Below are 16061 nucleotides of genomic sequence, written 5' to 3' on the forward strand. Positions count from 1 at the left end.
TCTCTCGCCCTCCTCAGTCGCGTGTAAACACTTTTGTACTCTGACTTTTTAGTAGACAATGCCGTTTGTTAACAGTCTCCGACAAGCAAGCTGCCTGCAGACCAAGATAAGAACTGTGCATTTGCCGATGGCGACGGCTGGAGACGCCAAGCGGCGGCGCGAGGTGGGACTCCGAAGCGCGCGACACTGGCGTTTTCTCTACAGCAGATGGAGAGCGAGTACAATCTTTTGGTGCAAAGACATGGCTTTTTAAAACCTGCGTGTAATTTTGTATTTTGCCACGGTTCTTAAGAAGTCAGATTTGGCATCTGAATTATATCGTTTTTTTTTTTTTTTTTTTTACCTCCTTTAAGTATTCTCGTGGAAATCTGAACGCGTAGAAGTTGTTGTACTCGTTAACTTATTTTATGATTTATTTATTTTTTTGGAAGTCTGAAGTGAAGGTAATGATTGTGCATAATTGGGACAGGTATTTGTTGAAAAATATTATCATACAGATAATATGTTAACATGATTTATGAAAAAGTAAGATTTATACCTTTTAAACATTGGCGCGTTGTGATATTTATCTACAAAGTTTTATGCATAGAAACTTATTTGACTTTAAAAAATGCTAGGAACAATAGCAAGCATTAATTGTTTCATTTTGTCCGACTTTACTCTTGCTATTATGCCGTGACTTCGCGTGATGTGAAGAGTACAGAGAATACGGTCATGAAGTAGATACATGTATTACATACATGTATTTCGAGAATCACAAAGTAAACGCCCTACCGCCCAACAGGTTCGTACAGGGTGTGACAGACTGGTTTCATTGGGCCACGTGTTTAAACTTCACACAATGCAGTGGGCTATTTAAAGTCTATCAAAAATGATTTTGGAGATTACGAATGTTTAAATCGCTTTTGGATTTTTCACTCAAAGGGAATGAATTTGGTCATTTTATGCGTGAGGGTGGACTAAATCTGACAAGACGAAAGGTGAGAATGATAGAATTACGTCTTCAGATTTTCAGGTACAGTTCTGAGAGTCTCGTGCCATTGTATTTTCTTTTAGATCTGTGTTCTTTAAAAAAATATGTAATGTATTTAATCTGTTATACAACAGAGCATAAAACTAAAAAAGAGCATTCTTTTTCTTACATTAACTAATTTATTTTTATTACAAAACCCCGAGATGAAACCCTATAATTCTAAACTCATCAAGTTTTAATCGAGACGTTCCATTTCAACAGCGCCGCTTTCACATGCCAATGTGACGGAACGCTGTGGTGCGCGCTCATTATTAACTTCAGTTTGTTGCCAGTAGGGGGAAATATATCCCGCGTTTTCAAAAGACAGTCTTGCAATCATTGCGTCAGTTTGACGGGAATGGGTCCTTTCATCCTGCTGAGCGGCGGCAGTACATGTGATTTTTATTTCTCATCTGAACCCGGGCCCAGGAGACTGATTGCGCGATCCTAAGCTTCCTTTCCTTATCATGCATCGCGATCACATCGGCTTTACTCCGGTTCTGTAACGGGCGCTCGATGACGTAATCATGGCCCGTGTAATTTGTACCTGGCTAGAGAGAGAGATGCACAGTGAACCCAAAAAAAAAAAAAAAAATTGTCACAGTGAGTCACCGACACAGCATCTGTTTCATCTCTGTTTCCGGGCAAGGAAGACTCAGAACAAGTCCCAACTCTTCACTCCACTGCATCCAGTTTTGGATTTCCGTTTGGCTTGCGGGGGGTCCGGGTACAAGGCTAGCTGTGGCACAGTTGGCTTTCCAATTGATCCCACAGGTGTCGGATGGGGTCGAGGTCAGGGCTCTGTGCAGGCCAGTCAAGTTCTTCCACACAGTTCTCGACAAAACTATTTTTATACGAACCTCGCTGTGTGCCCGAGAGGATGGTCATGCTGAAACAGAGAAGGACCTTCCCCAAACTGTTGGGGAAGCGCAGAATTGTCTAGAATGTGAGAGTGTGCTGTAGCATGAACATTTACCTTCACTGGAACTAAGGGGCCTAGCTCAAACTGTGGAAAACAGCCCCAGACTAAGGAGAGTCCAGATACTTTGGTCATATAGTGTACTTCTACCATTCCACCATTTTATCGATCTGAAATATGATTTATGTTGCACATGCTGGGTGGCAGAGCCTGGGTGGCACCTTCGCTGGTTTCGGTAATATGTGACGATGAAAGCGATGCTCTGGAAGCTCATAGTGGGGCTAAACTCATAATCAGTCACTTGAACGAATCAAATCACTGCCCTGTTTGAACCATCAAAAGGTTTTGTTTCCCACAGCTTAAAAAAAAACACAAAATTGCTCAAATGTGCGTAGCTGTGCCTATTCCTGCACTTCGCGAACCCTTCTTCTCTCAAAACGACAGCCTGCTGTACGGGACGGTTATAAACATGCACAATCAGACCCGCACCTGTACAAGTGGTGAGTAACTGGCTAACTATAGTACTAAGCATGGCAGTCTCACTCGTACGTATGTTGTCCTCCGTGTGTCCATACATCTGCATCGGTGGTACGCGCTAACTAGGTTAAAGTAGGTGAAACGCTAACATGTTAGGGTTAGCTAAAGTAACGTTAGGCGATAAAGCTGTGCTAAAAAATCTTGTGCCGTTCGAAGTGGTGATTTCTGGGAGGTGGACCTGTGCATGCGCCCTACTAAAGGAAGCACCACCTGCGCATGCGTCCTACCAAACGTCCCTCTCAGGTCGTCTATGAGTGAGTGAGTGAGTGAGTGACCACAATTAGCCAGGCATAGCCCACGGCGGCAGGCAGTCCTGCGCCCCGTGGGGAAAAAGGAAGTAAACGCAGCGGAAAGCTTTTTTTCCCCCCAGGCGCCATTCCGCTCCACGGAGGCCCTCCTCCGCTCCTTCGCCCGCGAGTCGGCCGTAGCCTAGCAACGCCCGTCACGCCCGCCCACCACCCCGCGCGCACGCCATCCCTCGCCGGGCCTCTAGGGGTCTCTGTCGGCCCGCCGTACCGCGGGCGAGGCAGGAGCTGTAGCCTGCTTTAAAAGGAGGAGAACATCACCCCCCCCCCCCCCCCGCCCCCCACAGTCTTACCGCTCTGATTGGTCCACAGAAACGCTGAAACCGTCTCCGAACACAATAATGCCTTTCTGCAGAAAATTCCAGCACAGCAAAGTGCCTCTCCTGGGCAAAAATGGGCAGAGGGCCCTTGGGTCTCGAGCAGCATTAAGGAGGCCACGTACGCCAAGACATTTCACCCGGATCGCTCGAGCGCTTTGAGAGCAAAAAGAAAAAGGAGATAGGTAGCGTGTGCACATTTGTAAACAAAGTTTTACTGGTACAGGTCATAAGATAAGATACCACAATGCGAAGCTACCATCTTACACAGACCTATGGATCAAGGCCAGAGATGAAATTCAATAAATATTTAAACTACAACATCAGTTTTTACATGGAAACATTGCCCCAAACCATAGAAATGTACATTTATCAGTGCAACATATATACTTTATTTTCCCATATATTTATGATTGACGTGAACTTTTCAAAATAAAAATTTTCTTCCACTTTTTTTGTTTTTAACTTCCATTTTTCTCTAAATAAACACAAGTGACTACCAGATTTCATACTGAATTATATACAGAAACTCCAAAAAGGCACAACTGTCTTTACAACATATACAAAAGTAAAAGAAATCAGTTGTCTGTAACTGTCGAAAAAAAAGGCTTTAAAACAAAATGAAGCGATTGGTCATCATTTGTGATTGCACGTACAATATGAAATGTCAGAAAATGTGCTTTGAGAGAAGGACGATTTGCAGAGACGCAAACCTTCTTAAGTGTTTTCAGTTTTACAAAGTGACAAAGCATTTAATAAAAAAGAGCTTTTAAATTTGGGGGGGAGGGAGGAGGGGGGGTATTTAGGTGGCAATGACAAGCCTGTCCTCGTCATCGCTGGAGGCGTCGTTATAGTCGACAGTCACCTGACGCCGAGCGAACGACTGCCTTTTCTGAGGCTCTCGCTCGCCGGCTCCCCCTGCTGGAGAGGCGGAAGGGCGAGGCGGCGATGTCACTTCCTCTCGCTCAGCGCCGCCCGCACCGTGCCCCAAGGCTGCGGCCGCAGGCGACGGCGAGCTGTACGACGTCACTTCCCGCGCAACCTGAACCGCGGGAGCGGGCTGGGGGGGCGTGGCTGCGGGTGGGGCCAGCTGAGGGGGCGTGGCCGCGGTTGGGGCAAGCTGAGGGGGCGTGGCCGAAGTTTGGGCGAGCTGGGGGGGCGTGGCTGCAGTTGGGGCAGGCTGGGGGGGCGTGGCTGCAGTTGGGGCGATCTGGGGGGGCGTGGCTGCAGTTGGGGCGAGCTGGGGGGGCGTGGCTGCAGAGGGTGCGGCGCTAGGGCAGCTGGCGGGGGTCTCTGTGTGACAGGGCAGGGCCGCGGGGGCCACGGGGGCCACAGGGGCCGCCGGGATGGGGCTGAGGGAGGGGATGAGAGTGGGCAGGGCGATGTTCAGGATCTGCAGGCCGGGCATGTGCGCCTGGGGGCTGGCCCCGCCCTGGGAGGCGGGGCTTGCGGCCAGCACCTGCAGCCCCAGCGTCTTGAGGGCGAGGCCGGGCTGCGGGAGGAGCTGCGCGGAGGGGAGGGCGGCGTTGGCCACGCCCACCACGCCCAGCGCCTCCAGCCCCAGCGGGCCGGCCACGCCCACCTGGCCCAGCGGGAAGCAGGGCAGGACCCCGCCCACGGGCTCGGCGGTGGCGGCGGGGGGCGGGGCGTCGGGCGAGGCGGCGGGCAGAGGGCTGCCGCTGCGGTGGAGCACGCTGACGGCCGGGATGGTCAGCTGCATGGGGCCCGCCTGCACCGGCAGGAAGGTGGAGTAGGCCGCCAGGCCGGCCGGCACCAGCTGGATCCCGCCCACGGGCACCATGCTGTAGGGCGAGCGCAGGGGCTGCTGGGAGTGCAGCGGCAGGTGGCTGAAGAGGTGCGTGTGCGCCCCCGGCCCCGGCCCCGCCCCCACCCCCACCCCGAGGTCCGCGATCTGGGCCTGCGGCAGGAAGCGCAGGGAGCCGGGGGGGTCGTAGGCCATGGGGGGCAGCAGGGTGGTCTGGGTACTGCGGTCCACGGGGAACCCCACTTCGCTGGATCCCGCCCATGGGCGGGGGGGCGGGGAGCTTAGAGTGTCCTGGGAGGGGGGGAGAGAGGGAGGGAGGGAGGGAGGGAGAGAAAAAATATGTTTTAAAGTTATAAATGAGAGAAAGAACATCCGTCTTTCTCACTCTCAGCAGAAAAGAGGAAGAGCAGAAAGAAAGGAGAACAGAAGGGGGAGTGCATGCCGACAGGTTGACAGAGTGAAAGAGGGAGAGAAATTGATGGAGAGGAAGAGGAGAGGAACGCTCACATATAAAGAGGAGGAGATACAGACAGGGAGAGCACTAACCTTGGGGCCCTTCCCTGGGGCAGGGGGCGTGGTGGGGGAATCGACATCGGGGTAGTCGATGGACATCTGCCGGCACGGGGAGACGGGGCTCATCATGGTGACCGACTCCGTGTCGGAGGAGTGCGAGTCGGCCGCGGCGGGCGGGGCGGCGAAGGAGAGGGGGGCGGGCCCGCCGGAAACCATGGCGACGGGGAGCGCGGGGAAGGAGAGGTAGGCGGGGCTGGGGGACGCCACGGAGACAGGGCTCATCATGGCCACCGACTCCGTGTCGGACGCCTGGGAGTCTGAGGGAGGGGGCGGGGGCAGGGAGAGGGGGGCGGGGCCGGGGGAGGCGCCGGAGATGGACATCTGCGCCAGGAGGGCGCTGGGCAGGGCGTCCAGCGGCACGGCGGGGAGGTGCTGCGGGCTGGCCGAGACCGAGGGCGTGGCCGACAGGCCGGACTCCGCCTGGCTGTCCTCCTCGTCCTCGTCCTCCACGTCGTTGTCCTCGTCCTCCACCCCGTCCGAATCCTCGCCGTCCGATCCGGGGCGGTCGGTGCTGCCCGTTTGGCTGCGCTCTCCTAGTGGGGGGGGGGGGAGAGGAGAAGGGGGGGGGACGCTTAAGCTCATGGGTAAAGTAGATAAAGACACTGCTCTGCTTGTTTTAGCCTGCAGCTTAAATCCCAAATTATACCTTCTCTGCACTCCCAGCTTATAACTCAGCCAGCAGCGGATTACATTTCACCCAAAATAAGACGAGAACACACAGCCGTCAAGTACAGCTTTAGCCGCCGGGTAGCAAAGCAGCACTTTGTTTTCTTTTCCGAGTTTCCATAGTTTAAAAAAAATAATAAAATTGGACGTGTATATATAAGGGGATTCGGGAGTTTTTTTTTTTTATGAGCAACTCCAGCCAAACTACGCTCAGCCCGTGAGCTCAGCATCTCGTCCGCAGGCTTTTATCTTAACGCCAGGCTAGCCCCTCTTCCAAAAACGCGCTCCTCCCTTATTCCGCTCGTAGGGCTAAGCAGAATCGCCCCGTCAGGTGTTAATTTCAGAATATTAAAAGCTACGTTATTATTATATCGGCGCTTACTGTTTATACTTATTTGTATTCATCCAAAGGTGCTCTTTAGCTGTAGCTGGCTCAACTGTGTGTGCTATTATTGTCTGAAGTAATGTGATTCCTCCGGACCGAAAAGTATTAGGATAAATCCAGCGGTGCTGGCATTATGAATTAATGTCCTCAAACCATTTCAAAGCCAGTAAAAAGAAAAATAATAAATTCACATCAAAATTACTTTTTGCTCCCGACAATATTGGTTGAATACTGAGGGCCTTAACTTTCGATATGAGGTTTGATATAAAACTTTCATTGGGCATCCAGGTAAATCTGCAAGGGTAAGGGTGCCCGGCAAACAGTAACATAAATGGTAAATGGACTGCATTTATATAGTGCTTTTATCCAAAGCGCTTTATAACTGATGCCTCTCATTCACCCATTCACACACACACTCACACGCCAATGGTGAAAGGCTGCCATGCAAGGTACCAATCAGCTCGTTGGGAGCAATTAGGGATTAGATGTCTTGCTTAGGGACACTTCGACACGCCCAGGGCGGGGGATCGAACCGGCAACCCTCCGACTGCCAGACAACCGCTCTTACCTCCTGAGCTATGCCGATCCCATAACAAAAAAAAAAAAACTTAAATAATATAGCTTAAAAAAAAAAAACAACAGAAATAATAATTTCAAAAAAGCACGGCGTGCAGAGGAAGCGCTCCAGCCCAGGCTGACCGAATTGAGCCGCAGGAGGAGAGAGGAACACAAACCCCCCCTTCCCCCCCAGCGGCAGAGATCAGAGGAGGATCTCCCGCTCCAGCTCCTCTCTCTAATATTAGAAGCGGTAATTTCCTCCCTCTAAGTGCAGAGCTTTCCACCCACTTATTGTCCCTGAGGTCACCGGGGGGGGGGGGGGGGGCCGGGGGCGGCGTTCGGCGCTTCCGATTGGACGGCGGCGCGGCCGTCAGTCGGGGGGGGGGGGCCCGTCGAACGCGCGCGGTTCCCGGTTTAACGGTCATTACGACGATCAAAAAAAAAAAACAAGGAGTCCTTTGGTCAGGACGCTGAGGATGCGAATAAACACGATGAGCGTTGCCGGCTGCGCGGACTCCGCACAGCGCTAAACTCCTCTCTTCTTCGCCAGTGACTCAGTGTTTCTTTTTATTGCGACGCCCACGCGTCCTGAAAATCTGACAGTCGCTGCCTCGCTTTTTTAATTCGATAAGCTACTGCGAAGATGTCTCTGCTGCTATAAAAGGGAAATAATGCATTAGTGCACCCCTATTCGTCAGTAAAATACATGTAATGGAAGAGATCAAGTGACATCCATCTCCACCTGGTGCAGAGGACGCGACCGTCACAAAACAGTGCATACTTCATAAAATGGCTGCATTCTCTCATTTACAATGCGTACTTCTGATGTGCACAAGAGACGACTGAATGGAAGGTCATGCACACACACACGCGCACACACACACACACACACACGCATATGAAACACACCTGCATCCTCTATGTCCTGGTCATCCACAGAGCTAAGCGACACGCCCATCTCCATGCACTTCTTACTATGGGCCTTAGACTTCATGTGTTTCGTCAGGTTTCCTGTGGGGAAGAGAGGGGTCTTATTGCCACTGTACTGATGCTCTGTCAGCTCTAAAAGCTCGGGATTGGGGGTGGGATTTTCCCTACACACCGTGACATTGAGGCCTGTATTTCGTCTAAGATTCAAGATTCAAATGATTTATTGTCATTTAATGCACACAATAATGAAATAATGTGTGCATAGGTCATATATGAAAGAGAGATACGGACAGCACTAACTAGAATATTATTAACCGTTGTTTTATTGCATCAGTGTATGAAGGCGCAACATTCACAAACGTTTCGGCCGAAGCCTTCCTCTGGGTGCTGAATGTGGCAAAAAATAAATGAAACCATGAATAAATGTGTGAGATAAATGTTTCATTTATTTTTTGGCACATTCGGGCACACGGAGGAAGGCTTAGGTGAATGTTGTGCCTTCACACATTGATGCAATAAAACACCCGTTTATAATATTCTAGGGAGTGTCGTCCATTTCTCTCTTACATTTGTAATTTGTGGGATTCAGCACCCTATCTATTATCAGTTAATATGCTTGCGTGAGCATGTTTATTCTGTTGATTGCATAGGTCATTACAATACATTACATACAAAATTTTTTTAGTTTAACAGTTAAAAGTGAAATGTTAGATGTACTCTGCTCATGTGCAAGCATTTTTCAGTTCTCACAAAGAATTTCGTAATTTGTGTCACACCTTCCAAACTGCTGACTTCGTGGAAGCATTTGAAAAGAGATTACGTATGATTTAGACCCATCATCCAAAGCCTAGGCCTTTGAAAGAGCCTCCACAACCTCCTGAGATTCAACAAAAGGGTAGTTCAGACCTGAGACTTAAGTTCAGGTTTGTTTATGTTTAGCAGAGGCATAGACATTTTTTTTACAGCGTAGGTACCTTTAGTCTTGAAAGAGAAGTTGCAGTGGGTGCAGTGATAGGGGCGCACGTCGCTGTGCGTGCGGATGTGTTTGCGGAGCATGCTGGGCTTCTTGCAGCGGATGCCGCACTCCTCGCAGATGTACTTTCCCCGACCCCTGCCCCGCACGTACACATACTCCTCGTTTGACTTGTACCTGCCGGAAACACACAGAGGAGGCCAAAGAAGTCAGCCAACATCTTTTACTTACTTCTAAACGAAAGGCCTGTTTTGACTGTCTAATTTGGTACGTACCCTCCGTCGAATATTTTGACTCGTCTCGGCTCCGACTTGGAAGACGACGAGTCCCTGTCAGACTCGTTGCTCTGCTGAGACTCGGGTTTGAGTTTGCACTTGTCGTTTGACTTGCACGTCTGGGGGGTTAAGACCTAGGGCAGAATTCAGGGGGAATCAGAATCAGGATTGCTCTGAATACAGTTAACCATCACTATCAAAGTCACTGAAGCCCTGACCGTCGTGCAAGCAATACTCTTTGAATGCATTAGCGCTGATCGAAATGTGAAGAGGTCACCTTTGGCAAACTGTCTTTCAGCTTGCTGGAGTAGGACAGGATGTCAGACTTCAGGCTGGTGGTAATGGCTTGAGTGTAGTGCGTCTTCTTCGCTATCTGCTTGGAGTTGAAGAGGGACATGACCACTTTGGTGGGGAGGCCCAGCGGGTTGGGGTTGTTTTTGCTGATGGACCAGGTGGAGTAGGCCGAGACCTTCTGGTCTGTCTGGGGGGTGTGCAGGGGCTTCCTCTTCATCAGGTAACACCAGGTGAGGGTGGTGGCGGTTTTCAGGCTGGGGAAGGACAGACGGTGACTGTCCCGTGTATTGACAACGGACACCGATGAGGTCAGTTTCCCCTGCCCGTGCAGGTTTGCCGTCCGCACAGGAGACTTTGAAGTTGATCGCCCCTCCTCACTCTTGCCGAGAGACTTCAGCGTACAGTTGGGTGGCACAGGGGAAGAAGCTCGCCCTGATGGGTCTGGGTAGTCTTCTACTGCAGCAGTCTTACTTTCGGCGGTCTGTCCCGTAGGGGCATTCACTCTGTTCTTAGAGCTGTCCGGTGTCTGAGTGTCAACAGTGTCCAGCTTTCCCACCTCTGCCTTTTCTGGATGCTGCTGGGGGGCTTCCAAATCGATGGGGCTGTCCACAGGTTCTGTGGTGCACACTTGGCGGACTAACGTGAGTTTTCTCTGCCTGGTCACTTCCGCCATCTTGGAGTTAAGGTAGCTGAGAGACCTGCCGTCGGTGAGGCACGCCGCACCGTGTTCATCCTTTGCTCGTTTCTGCTGCTTCTCCATGGCGATGTCCAGGCTGTTCGCCGGGGACAGCATCCGCTTGCTGGACGCAGCAGGCTCCTGCTGTGGGCAGAGACCCATGGACGACATCTTCTGGACACAGTGCAAGGACCCCAGGGAGGGCATGCTCCTTGAGTCACCAGCGCGGTTCTGGCCATCGGGACCCGAGCCGGACTTGGGCTGAGAGACGGCGGGCACTTGAGGGTCCTCTCCGTGCACGTGGGGATTTTTAATACTGCTGTCAGTGACATGCGGGGGAGGCGGGCGGCTACAAGGTGCAACGGAGGACGGAGGGTTGAGCTCATGGGTGATCAGGATCTGGGGCAGGGGAGCCATGCCTGCCCGGCTCTGAAGCCCTACAGGTAAGACGATGGAAGCTGCTGAATTGGCTACAATCTGGTGGCTCTGTGGAACAACGCATATATTCTGAATTCCCCCAGTTGGATTGGATACACTGCTACCCTCTTTGACGACAGGCAGCGTTATGATCGGCAAGGTGATCTGGGTCCCAATCGTGGTTGAGGAGGCGTAGGCTGAGGCTTTGGGGGCAGGACACTGCAGCTGATACTTGGGGACGTAGTTTCTCTTGTCTTGCGAGTCGGCAGAAGTGTTCTGAGCATCTTGCTGACCTGCTACAGTTTTCCCAGGAGCTTGTGGTTTTCTTTGGCACATCAGAGTCTTGGAGCTTTGATGCCAAGGGTGTGGAAGGCCATGAACCGGGGCCTGTTGGGTTTGGCTGCCTAAGTTAATGCTCTGGACAGTCACTTCATTCTTCTGCTGTACAGCCTCCCCGGAGCTCAACTGGTGCAAAATAAGAGGCTGGCCGATGTTTGGCAAACCTGTGCTATGAAACCTCTGCTGGGGAGCCAGGACTGTGTTTGCTGTGTTCACCTTCTGAAGGGCCACCGGGGGCTTGCCGGGTTGCAGCTGGTTTTCAAACCCAATTTTTAAGGACATTTGCCGAACAAGAGGACCCCTTCGCCTTTCGATAAGAGGAATCTGGGCCACGGGGACAGCCGGAGAACTTTTTTGTAAACCGGTCTCCATAGGTGATATGGACCTGCTGGGCGATACGCTGCCACAGTCGAAGGATTTGCTGCGGTAACCGGACGCGATCTCCACCGAGGGCTGCGTGCAGCTGATCTGCTCGGAAGAAGCTCGCCTCATCTCTCTGGAGTCTCTGAGGCCTGGGACTCCCAGGGTGTTGCAGCCTAGTGGCAAGTTCTGGATCTCGGGGGACCTGCTGGTACATTCGGCCCTGGATGGGCTGTCTGCTCGCGGGAGCTCGTCCCTGTCGAAAGAAGCCGAAACACTAGAGCAGCGTGACAGGCTGCTGTCCCTGCTGAGGCTGCGAGACAAGGTGGACTCAAAGCTGGACTCTCCCGAAGAGTGCTCCATTTCCGCCAATCGGATCCGTTTCTTTTTTGGAGGCAGCTTCTCCGTTGGCAGCTTGGACAGGCTTTCGCTCCTCTGTGGCCAACTGAAGGTTTCGGGCGGTTTCTCTGGCTCAGTACCCTGACTCTCCTGCTCGCGGTCTGGTTCCTCTGTCACCAGAATTTCCGGTACCTGGATATTGTTTTGTCGCACTAGCCGGGACTGTTGTGGGGGAGAACGAATGTCACTGGGCACTGCTGTTGTGCGGTTAGCGTGATGATCCTTTCCGGGCATCTCCCGATCTTTACACTTCTGTAAAGGTGCCAATTCAGGGTGGCTCTCCTTTGTGATGTTAACTGTTGTTGCCGTTGCAGTTTTGGTTATGCTCTGGGCCTCCTTTTCCACAAAATCAACAGGAGAGGATCTGTCGATGGACTCGGATGTCTCGAAGGAGCTGGGTCGGCTGAGAGAGTTAGTATGTCGTATGACAGATGTACCACTACCTTGTCTTTGAAGGTCCCCCCTCTCTTTAGCGGTAACGCTAATCTGAGCCTCTCTGATTGGTGACAGTCTGGACTCTGATGACTCTGTACTCCTCCCCATTAGCTGTATTGGAGGAATTTGTGGCAGACCACTGTTGGGCTGCAGCTCCACTAAAATTGAGGCCTGTGGAAAGGCCCTCGCCCGAATGTCCTTGGAGAGTTGGCACGAGTCAAAACTTCCAGAGCACGGGGGACTCGGCTCTGTCGGAGACTGGTCATCGTCATCGCCCACGCTCTTCATTTTCCTTCGTTTTCGGATCGACGTTTGCTGGTCCGCTACGCCCGTGCTGCCTACGTTTCGCTGGTTAAACGATTGAGGCTGTTGAGTTCCGCGCACAAAAACGTCTTGATCCACCTCCCGAACAGCAGCCGCGGGCTTGTTCTTAGGTCCATGCAGCTCCGAGCAGTAGAACTTCTTGTGATTTTCAAAGTTTTCTAGCTTCCTGTACCGGTTACGACAAGTTTCACATTCAAACATGGTTCCTTTGCTCTGCTGGGGTCTTCTGTTTATCTCAGGTCCGTGTTCGAACGACTTGCTCTTCTGCATGACCTCTGTGGACATGCTGGGTCCAAGGCGGCCCTCATCCATGGACCGCGTAGACGAGAGGCCGTGCCCATCGCTTGTAGAGAAATCTTCAATGGCTATCTGTCTCACGAGTGTCCGAGAGTGCGCTGCTGGATTAGGAGTGGAAGGGGCTGAAATAAAAACATCGTCGCTGAGGGAACCAATTTTGTCATCGAATGACTGACAACCACGCAGGACATGAGGTTGAGGGGTTATGTGAGGGGGTAGTGCAGAAAAGCCAGGCGTTGTAGGCATCGAGTTACTCCTTGTTATCGGCAAACAGTCCATGGATGGATACTGAGGGGGAACAGAAAGGAGGAACACCTGTTTGGATTTATCAGTGGGGGTGAAGGGGGACTTTGGTATGTCTGAGCTGGAGCTAGATCTCCTGCCCATAGGTTTAAGGTCAAACTGAAAAGAGTCCTTGAATATGTAAGATTTTGGAGAGTCAATGCTTCCTCTCCTGGAGAGAGATGTTCTCCTTGGCTTCACGCTGTCCAGCTGCTTGTCGTCTACCACTGCCTCGTTGTCCGATATGAGTTTGGAAATGCGTTCCTCGAGCGAGAGGGTTTTGGTCTCCAATGGCGGACGCATCTGGCCCTGCAAAGCAGGGGGCTTCTCGGCATAGGTCGCATGCATGACTGTCGCCACGACGGCGGAATGACTAATCAGAGGGTTTTTGGACACATCCATGTCTGTTGGGGGGGTGATCTTGACAAAGGGGCTCGGGGGACTCATAGCTTGGTCCGCGCTCTCGGAGCGAGAAAAGTAGCCGGAGTCTGTGCTGCCCAAACTGCGTGGGCTCAGCAGGCCCTTCCCCTGCTGCTGCTGGTAGACATCAGTCGCCTGCTGCCGTTGTAGCTGGGAGAAGTCCGTGGCTTCCTGCCTCTGCAGCAGCGCATGCCCGCCACTGGGGGGCGACTTGCAGTGACGGTCCTCATCCTCACTTATGGCGTCCTGCAGGGGACTCGGGCAATCGACTTCTGTCAGAGATGACAGGACGGTGACACTGGACCGGACGCTGGAGGCCTGGGGTTCCCGCTGCCTCTGAGCCTGGGCCAACTCTGGCGTTGAGTCTGTAACCCTAGGGCTGTCCGCGCGCAAGGGGGAGACGTTCACGGAGTAGACCACCACCTTCGGCAGAGTCACTTTGGGCTCCAGGGTCTTCTGATTGGCTTTTATAGTCTCGAGGGCGGCCGGTGGCTCCGCCTCCCCTTGGCAGGCGTGGGCGGCGCCGGCGCTCTGCATGCTGCTCTCGGACAGCCCTGCGGCGCTGCTCTGGGACGACTCCGGGTCCAGGTCGGCCGCGCTCTCGTCCTCGCTCTCGCCGCTCTCCTCGGCGTCGGAGTGCACGCTCGGCGTCCGGTCCGACTCCTGCGACAGGTTCCCGCCGCCGGAGTCCGCGCGCACCACCAGGCCCAGCTTGATGGCGTGCGCGTGGGACTTCTTGTGCTTGTAGAGGTTGCTCTTGGTCTTGAAGGAGAAGCCGCAGGTGACGCAGGGGTAGGGCCGCTCCCCCGTGTGCGAGCGGATGTGCTTGAGCAGCACGCTGGGCTTGGCGCAGGCCCGGCTGCAGTACTCGCACACGTACTTGCCTTGCTTCTTGCTCTTCTGGTCCTTGGCCGAGGAGCCGCACACCTGCTCCAGGCCCGGGGTGACTATGGTGGCCATTTGCACCTGGTGGAAGCCGGGCGTGACGGGGACCTGGATGGCACTGGGCACGCTGGCCGAGACCGACTGGCAAGTTTGCACCGCAGGCTGGCTCTGCGGGAGGACCTTGGGCCCCGAGGGGGCGGGAGCATGGGTCAAGGTGGAGGCGGGCATGGCACTGTAACTCGGACGTAGACCCTGTTTTTCCCTCTGGAGGGCAGCCGTGTGCGCCAGTTCCTGCATGCGGCCCGGCGGGTACGCCTGCGAGGGCTGGTACTGCACGGGTGCGGCCTGACCTGCCGCCAGGCCGCCCAGGGGCACGGTTTGGGAGACGCTCTGGTAGTACTGCTGTTGCTTGGAGGCGAAGTCGGGCGCCGTTAGCGTTAGCTGGGCTGGGACGCCCACGTTCACCGCAGCGGACATGGCCGCGCTGGCCTGGGCAGCTGCGGTTGGTCCCGCCGTCCTGCCATGGGTCACAGGGAAGGAGCTCTTCCTCTCCGCCAGGGTGCAGAGGTCCGGCTCCATGGCCTTCAGCAGGACCTCCAGCGGGGCGGCGGAATGGGGGGCGCCGGTGCTGTCGCTGTTGGCCGAGCCGCCCCAGTCGTCCTTCAGAGAGCCCTCTGGGCCGCGGGCCGGGCCCCCCTCTTCATCGCGGGGCTCGAAGGACCGCTGCTGCCGGGCGGCGCCCCTCTCTGTCTGCATGGGCCTCTCGCGGCCGGCGGGCGTGGGCGTGGCTTCGGCCCTCACTGGCTGTCCGTCAGACGGGCTGGGCGGGGACCGCGCGTCGTCGTCGTCGCCGGGCTCTCCATTCTGAACGGGTTTGCTGCGGGAGGGGCTAGCGGCGAAGGAACAGGAGGGCGTGGCTTCCTTGGCCGCCGGGGTTCGGGCCTGCGAGGGCTTCTTCACCGGGGACTTGGGGATCTTCTTCAGCTGGCTCTCCGCCACCACCTTCTTCCGCTTCAGGCCTTTGATGCTGTCCGCACTCCTCCGGCTGTTCTCAGTCACACCTACACATCAAGGGGGAAGAGACAAACAGCTGACTCTCGTTTCAAAATAACACAGGATTTTCTTTTTTTTAAGATGATTTTCTGTTCACCAGAAAAAAATGATCTTGATAAGAACTTTTTTTTCTTTTTACATATTTTTTTATTCATGGGGTTTTAGGCGATGGATACACACCGGCAGCCACCAAACCTCTGTTGCAGCTGCTTGAAAACCTGTCAAGTTGGTGTTATTACATTTATCCCCCACCCCCCTTCCCAAACCTCCCCACACCTGAAAACTGAAGAAATGATTTGTCGATTCATTCGATTTGTCATCTAGGCTAAACCAGCAGGCAGGAATCACAGTCAGGCTTGTGTGTTCTCGCCCCGTTCCCCGCTCCCACGCCCACGGTCTCCGTCGCGGGCAGAGGTACCGTCCCTCAGCCCTGTCCTCCGCTTCCCTTACGGGCGCGTCGCAGAGAGGTCAGGGGTCAGGGGTCGCACGCGACCCCGCTTTGTTCGCGGGGAATGGTGCGACGAGGAACAACTACGGTCCGGGTTCCGGTTGGCATGGAAATAGGAGCGAAAGGAAGCTGTGCGCTTTGTGAGAAGGTGGAACCGCGAGCGCTCTACCCCGTAAATCCGCTATTAATCTAGGAACAATAAAAAAAAAAAGAGAAA

The 16061-nt window shown here is 53.7% G+C and overlaps 1 protein-coding gene across 2 annotated transcripts in view; it reads right to left on the bottom strand.

Annotated features, from left to right (window-relative positions):
* Positions 1-3285: 3285 nt before the first annotated feature.
* The window catches only part of hivep1 (HIVEP zinc finger 1), a 44402-nt gene continuing 31626 nt past the window's right edge, over positions 3286-16061 (bottom strand). For both annotated transcript variants that reach the window (XM_064348753.1, XM_064348754.1), the window contains exons 4-9: positions 9493-15404; positions 9216-9349; positions 8942-9117; positions 7947-8048; positions 5402-5961; positions 3286-5146 (exon numbers count right to left, since the gene is read on the bottom strand). In XM_064348753.1, coding sequence (XP_064204823.1) covers positions 3893-5146; positions 5402-5961; positions 7947-8048; positions 8942-9117; positions 9216-9349; positions 9493-15404 — 8138 coding nt within the window. In that variant the 3' untranslated portion in view covers positions 3286-3892. The remainder of the gene's footprint in view (positions 5147-5401; positions 5962-7946; positions 8049-8941; positions 9118-9215; positions 9350-9492; positions 15405-16061) is intronic.

This window comes from Anguilla rostrata, chromosome 8 (genome assembly GCF_018555375.3).
Source record: "Anguilla rostrata isolate EN2019 chromosome 8, ASM1855537v3, whole genome shotgun sequence".
NCBI lineage: Eukaryota > Metazoa > Chordata > Actinopteri > Anguilliformes > Anguillidae > Anguilla > Anguilla rostrata.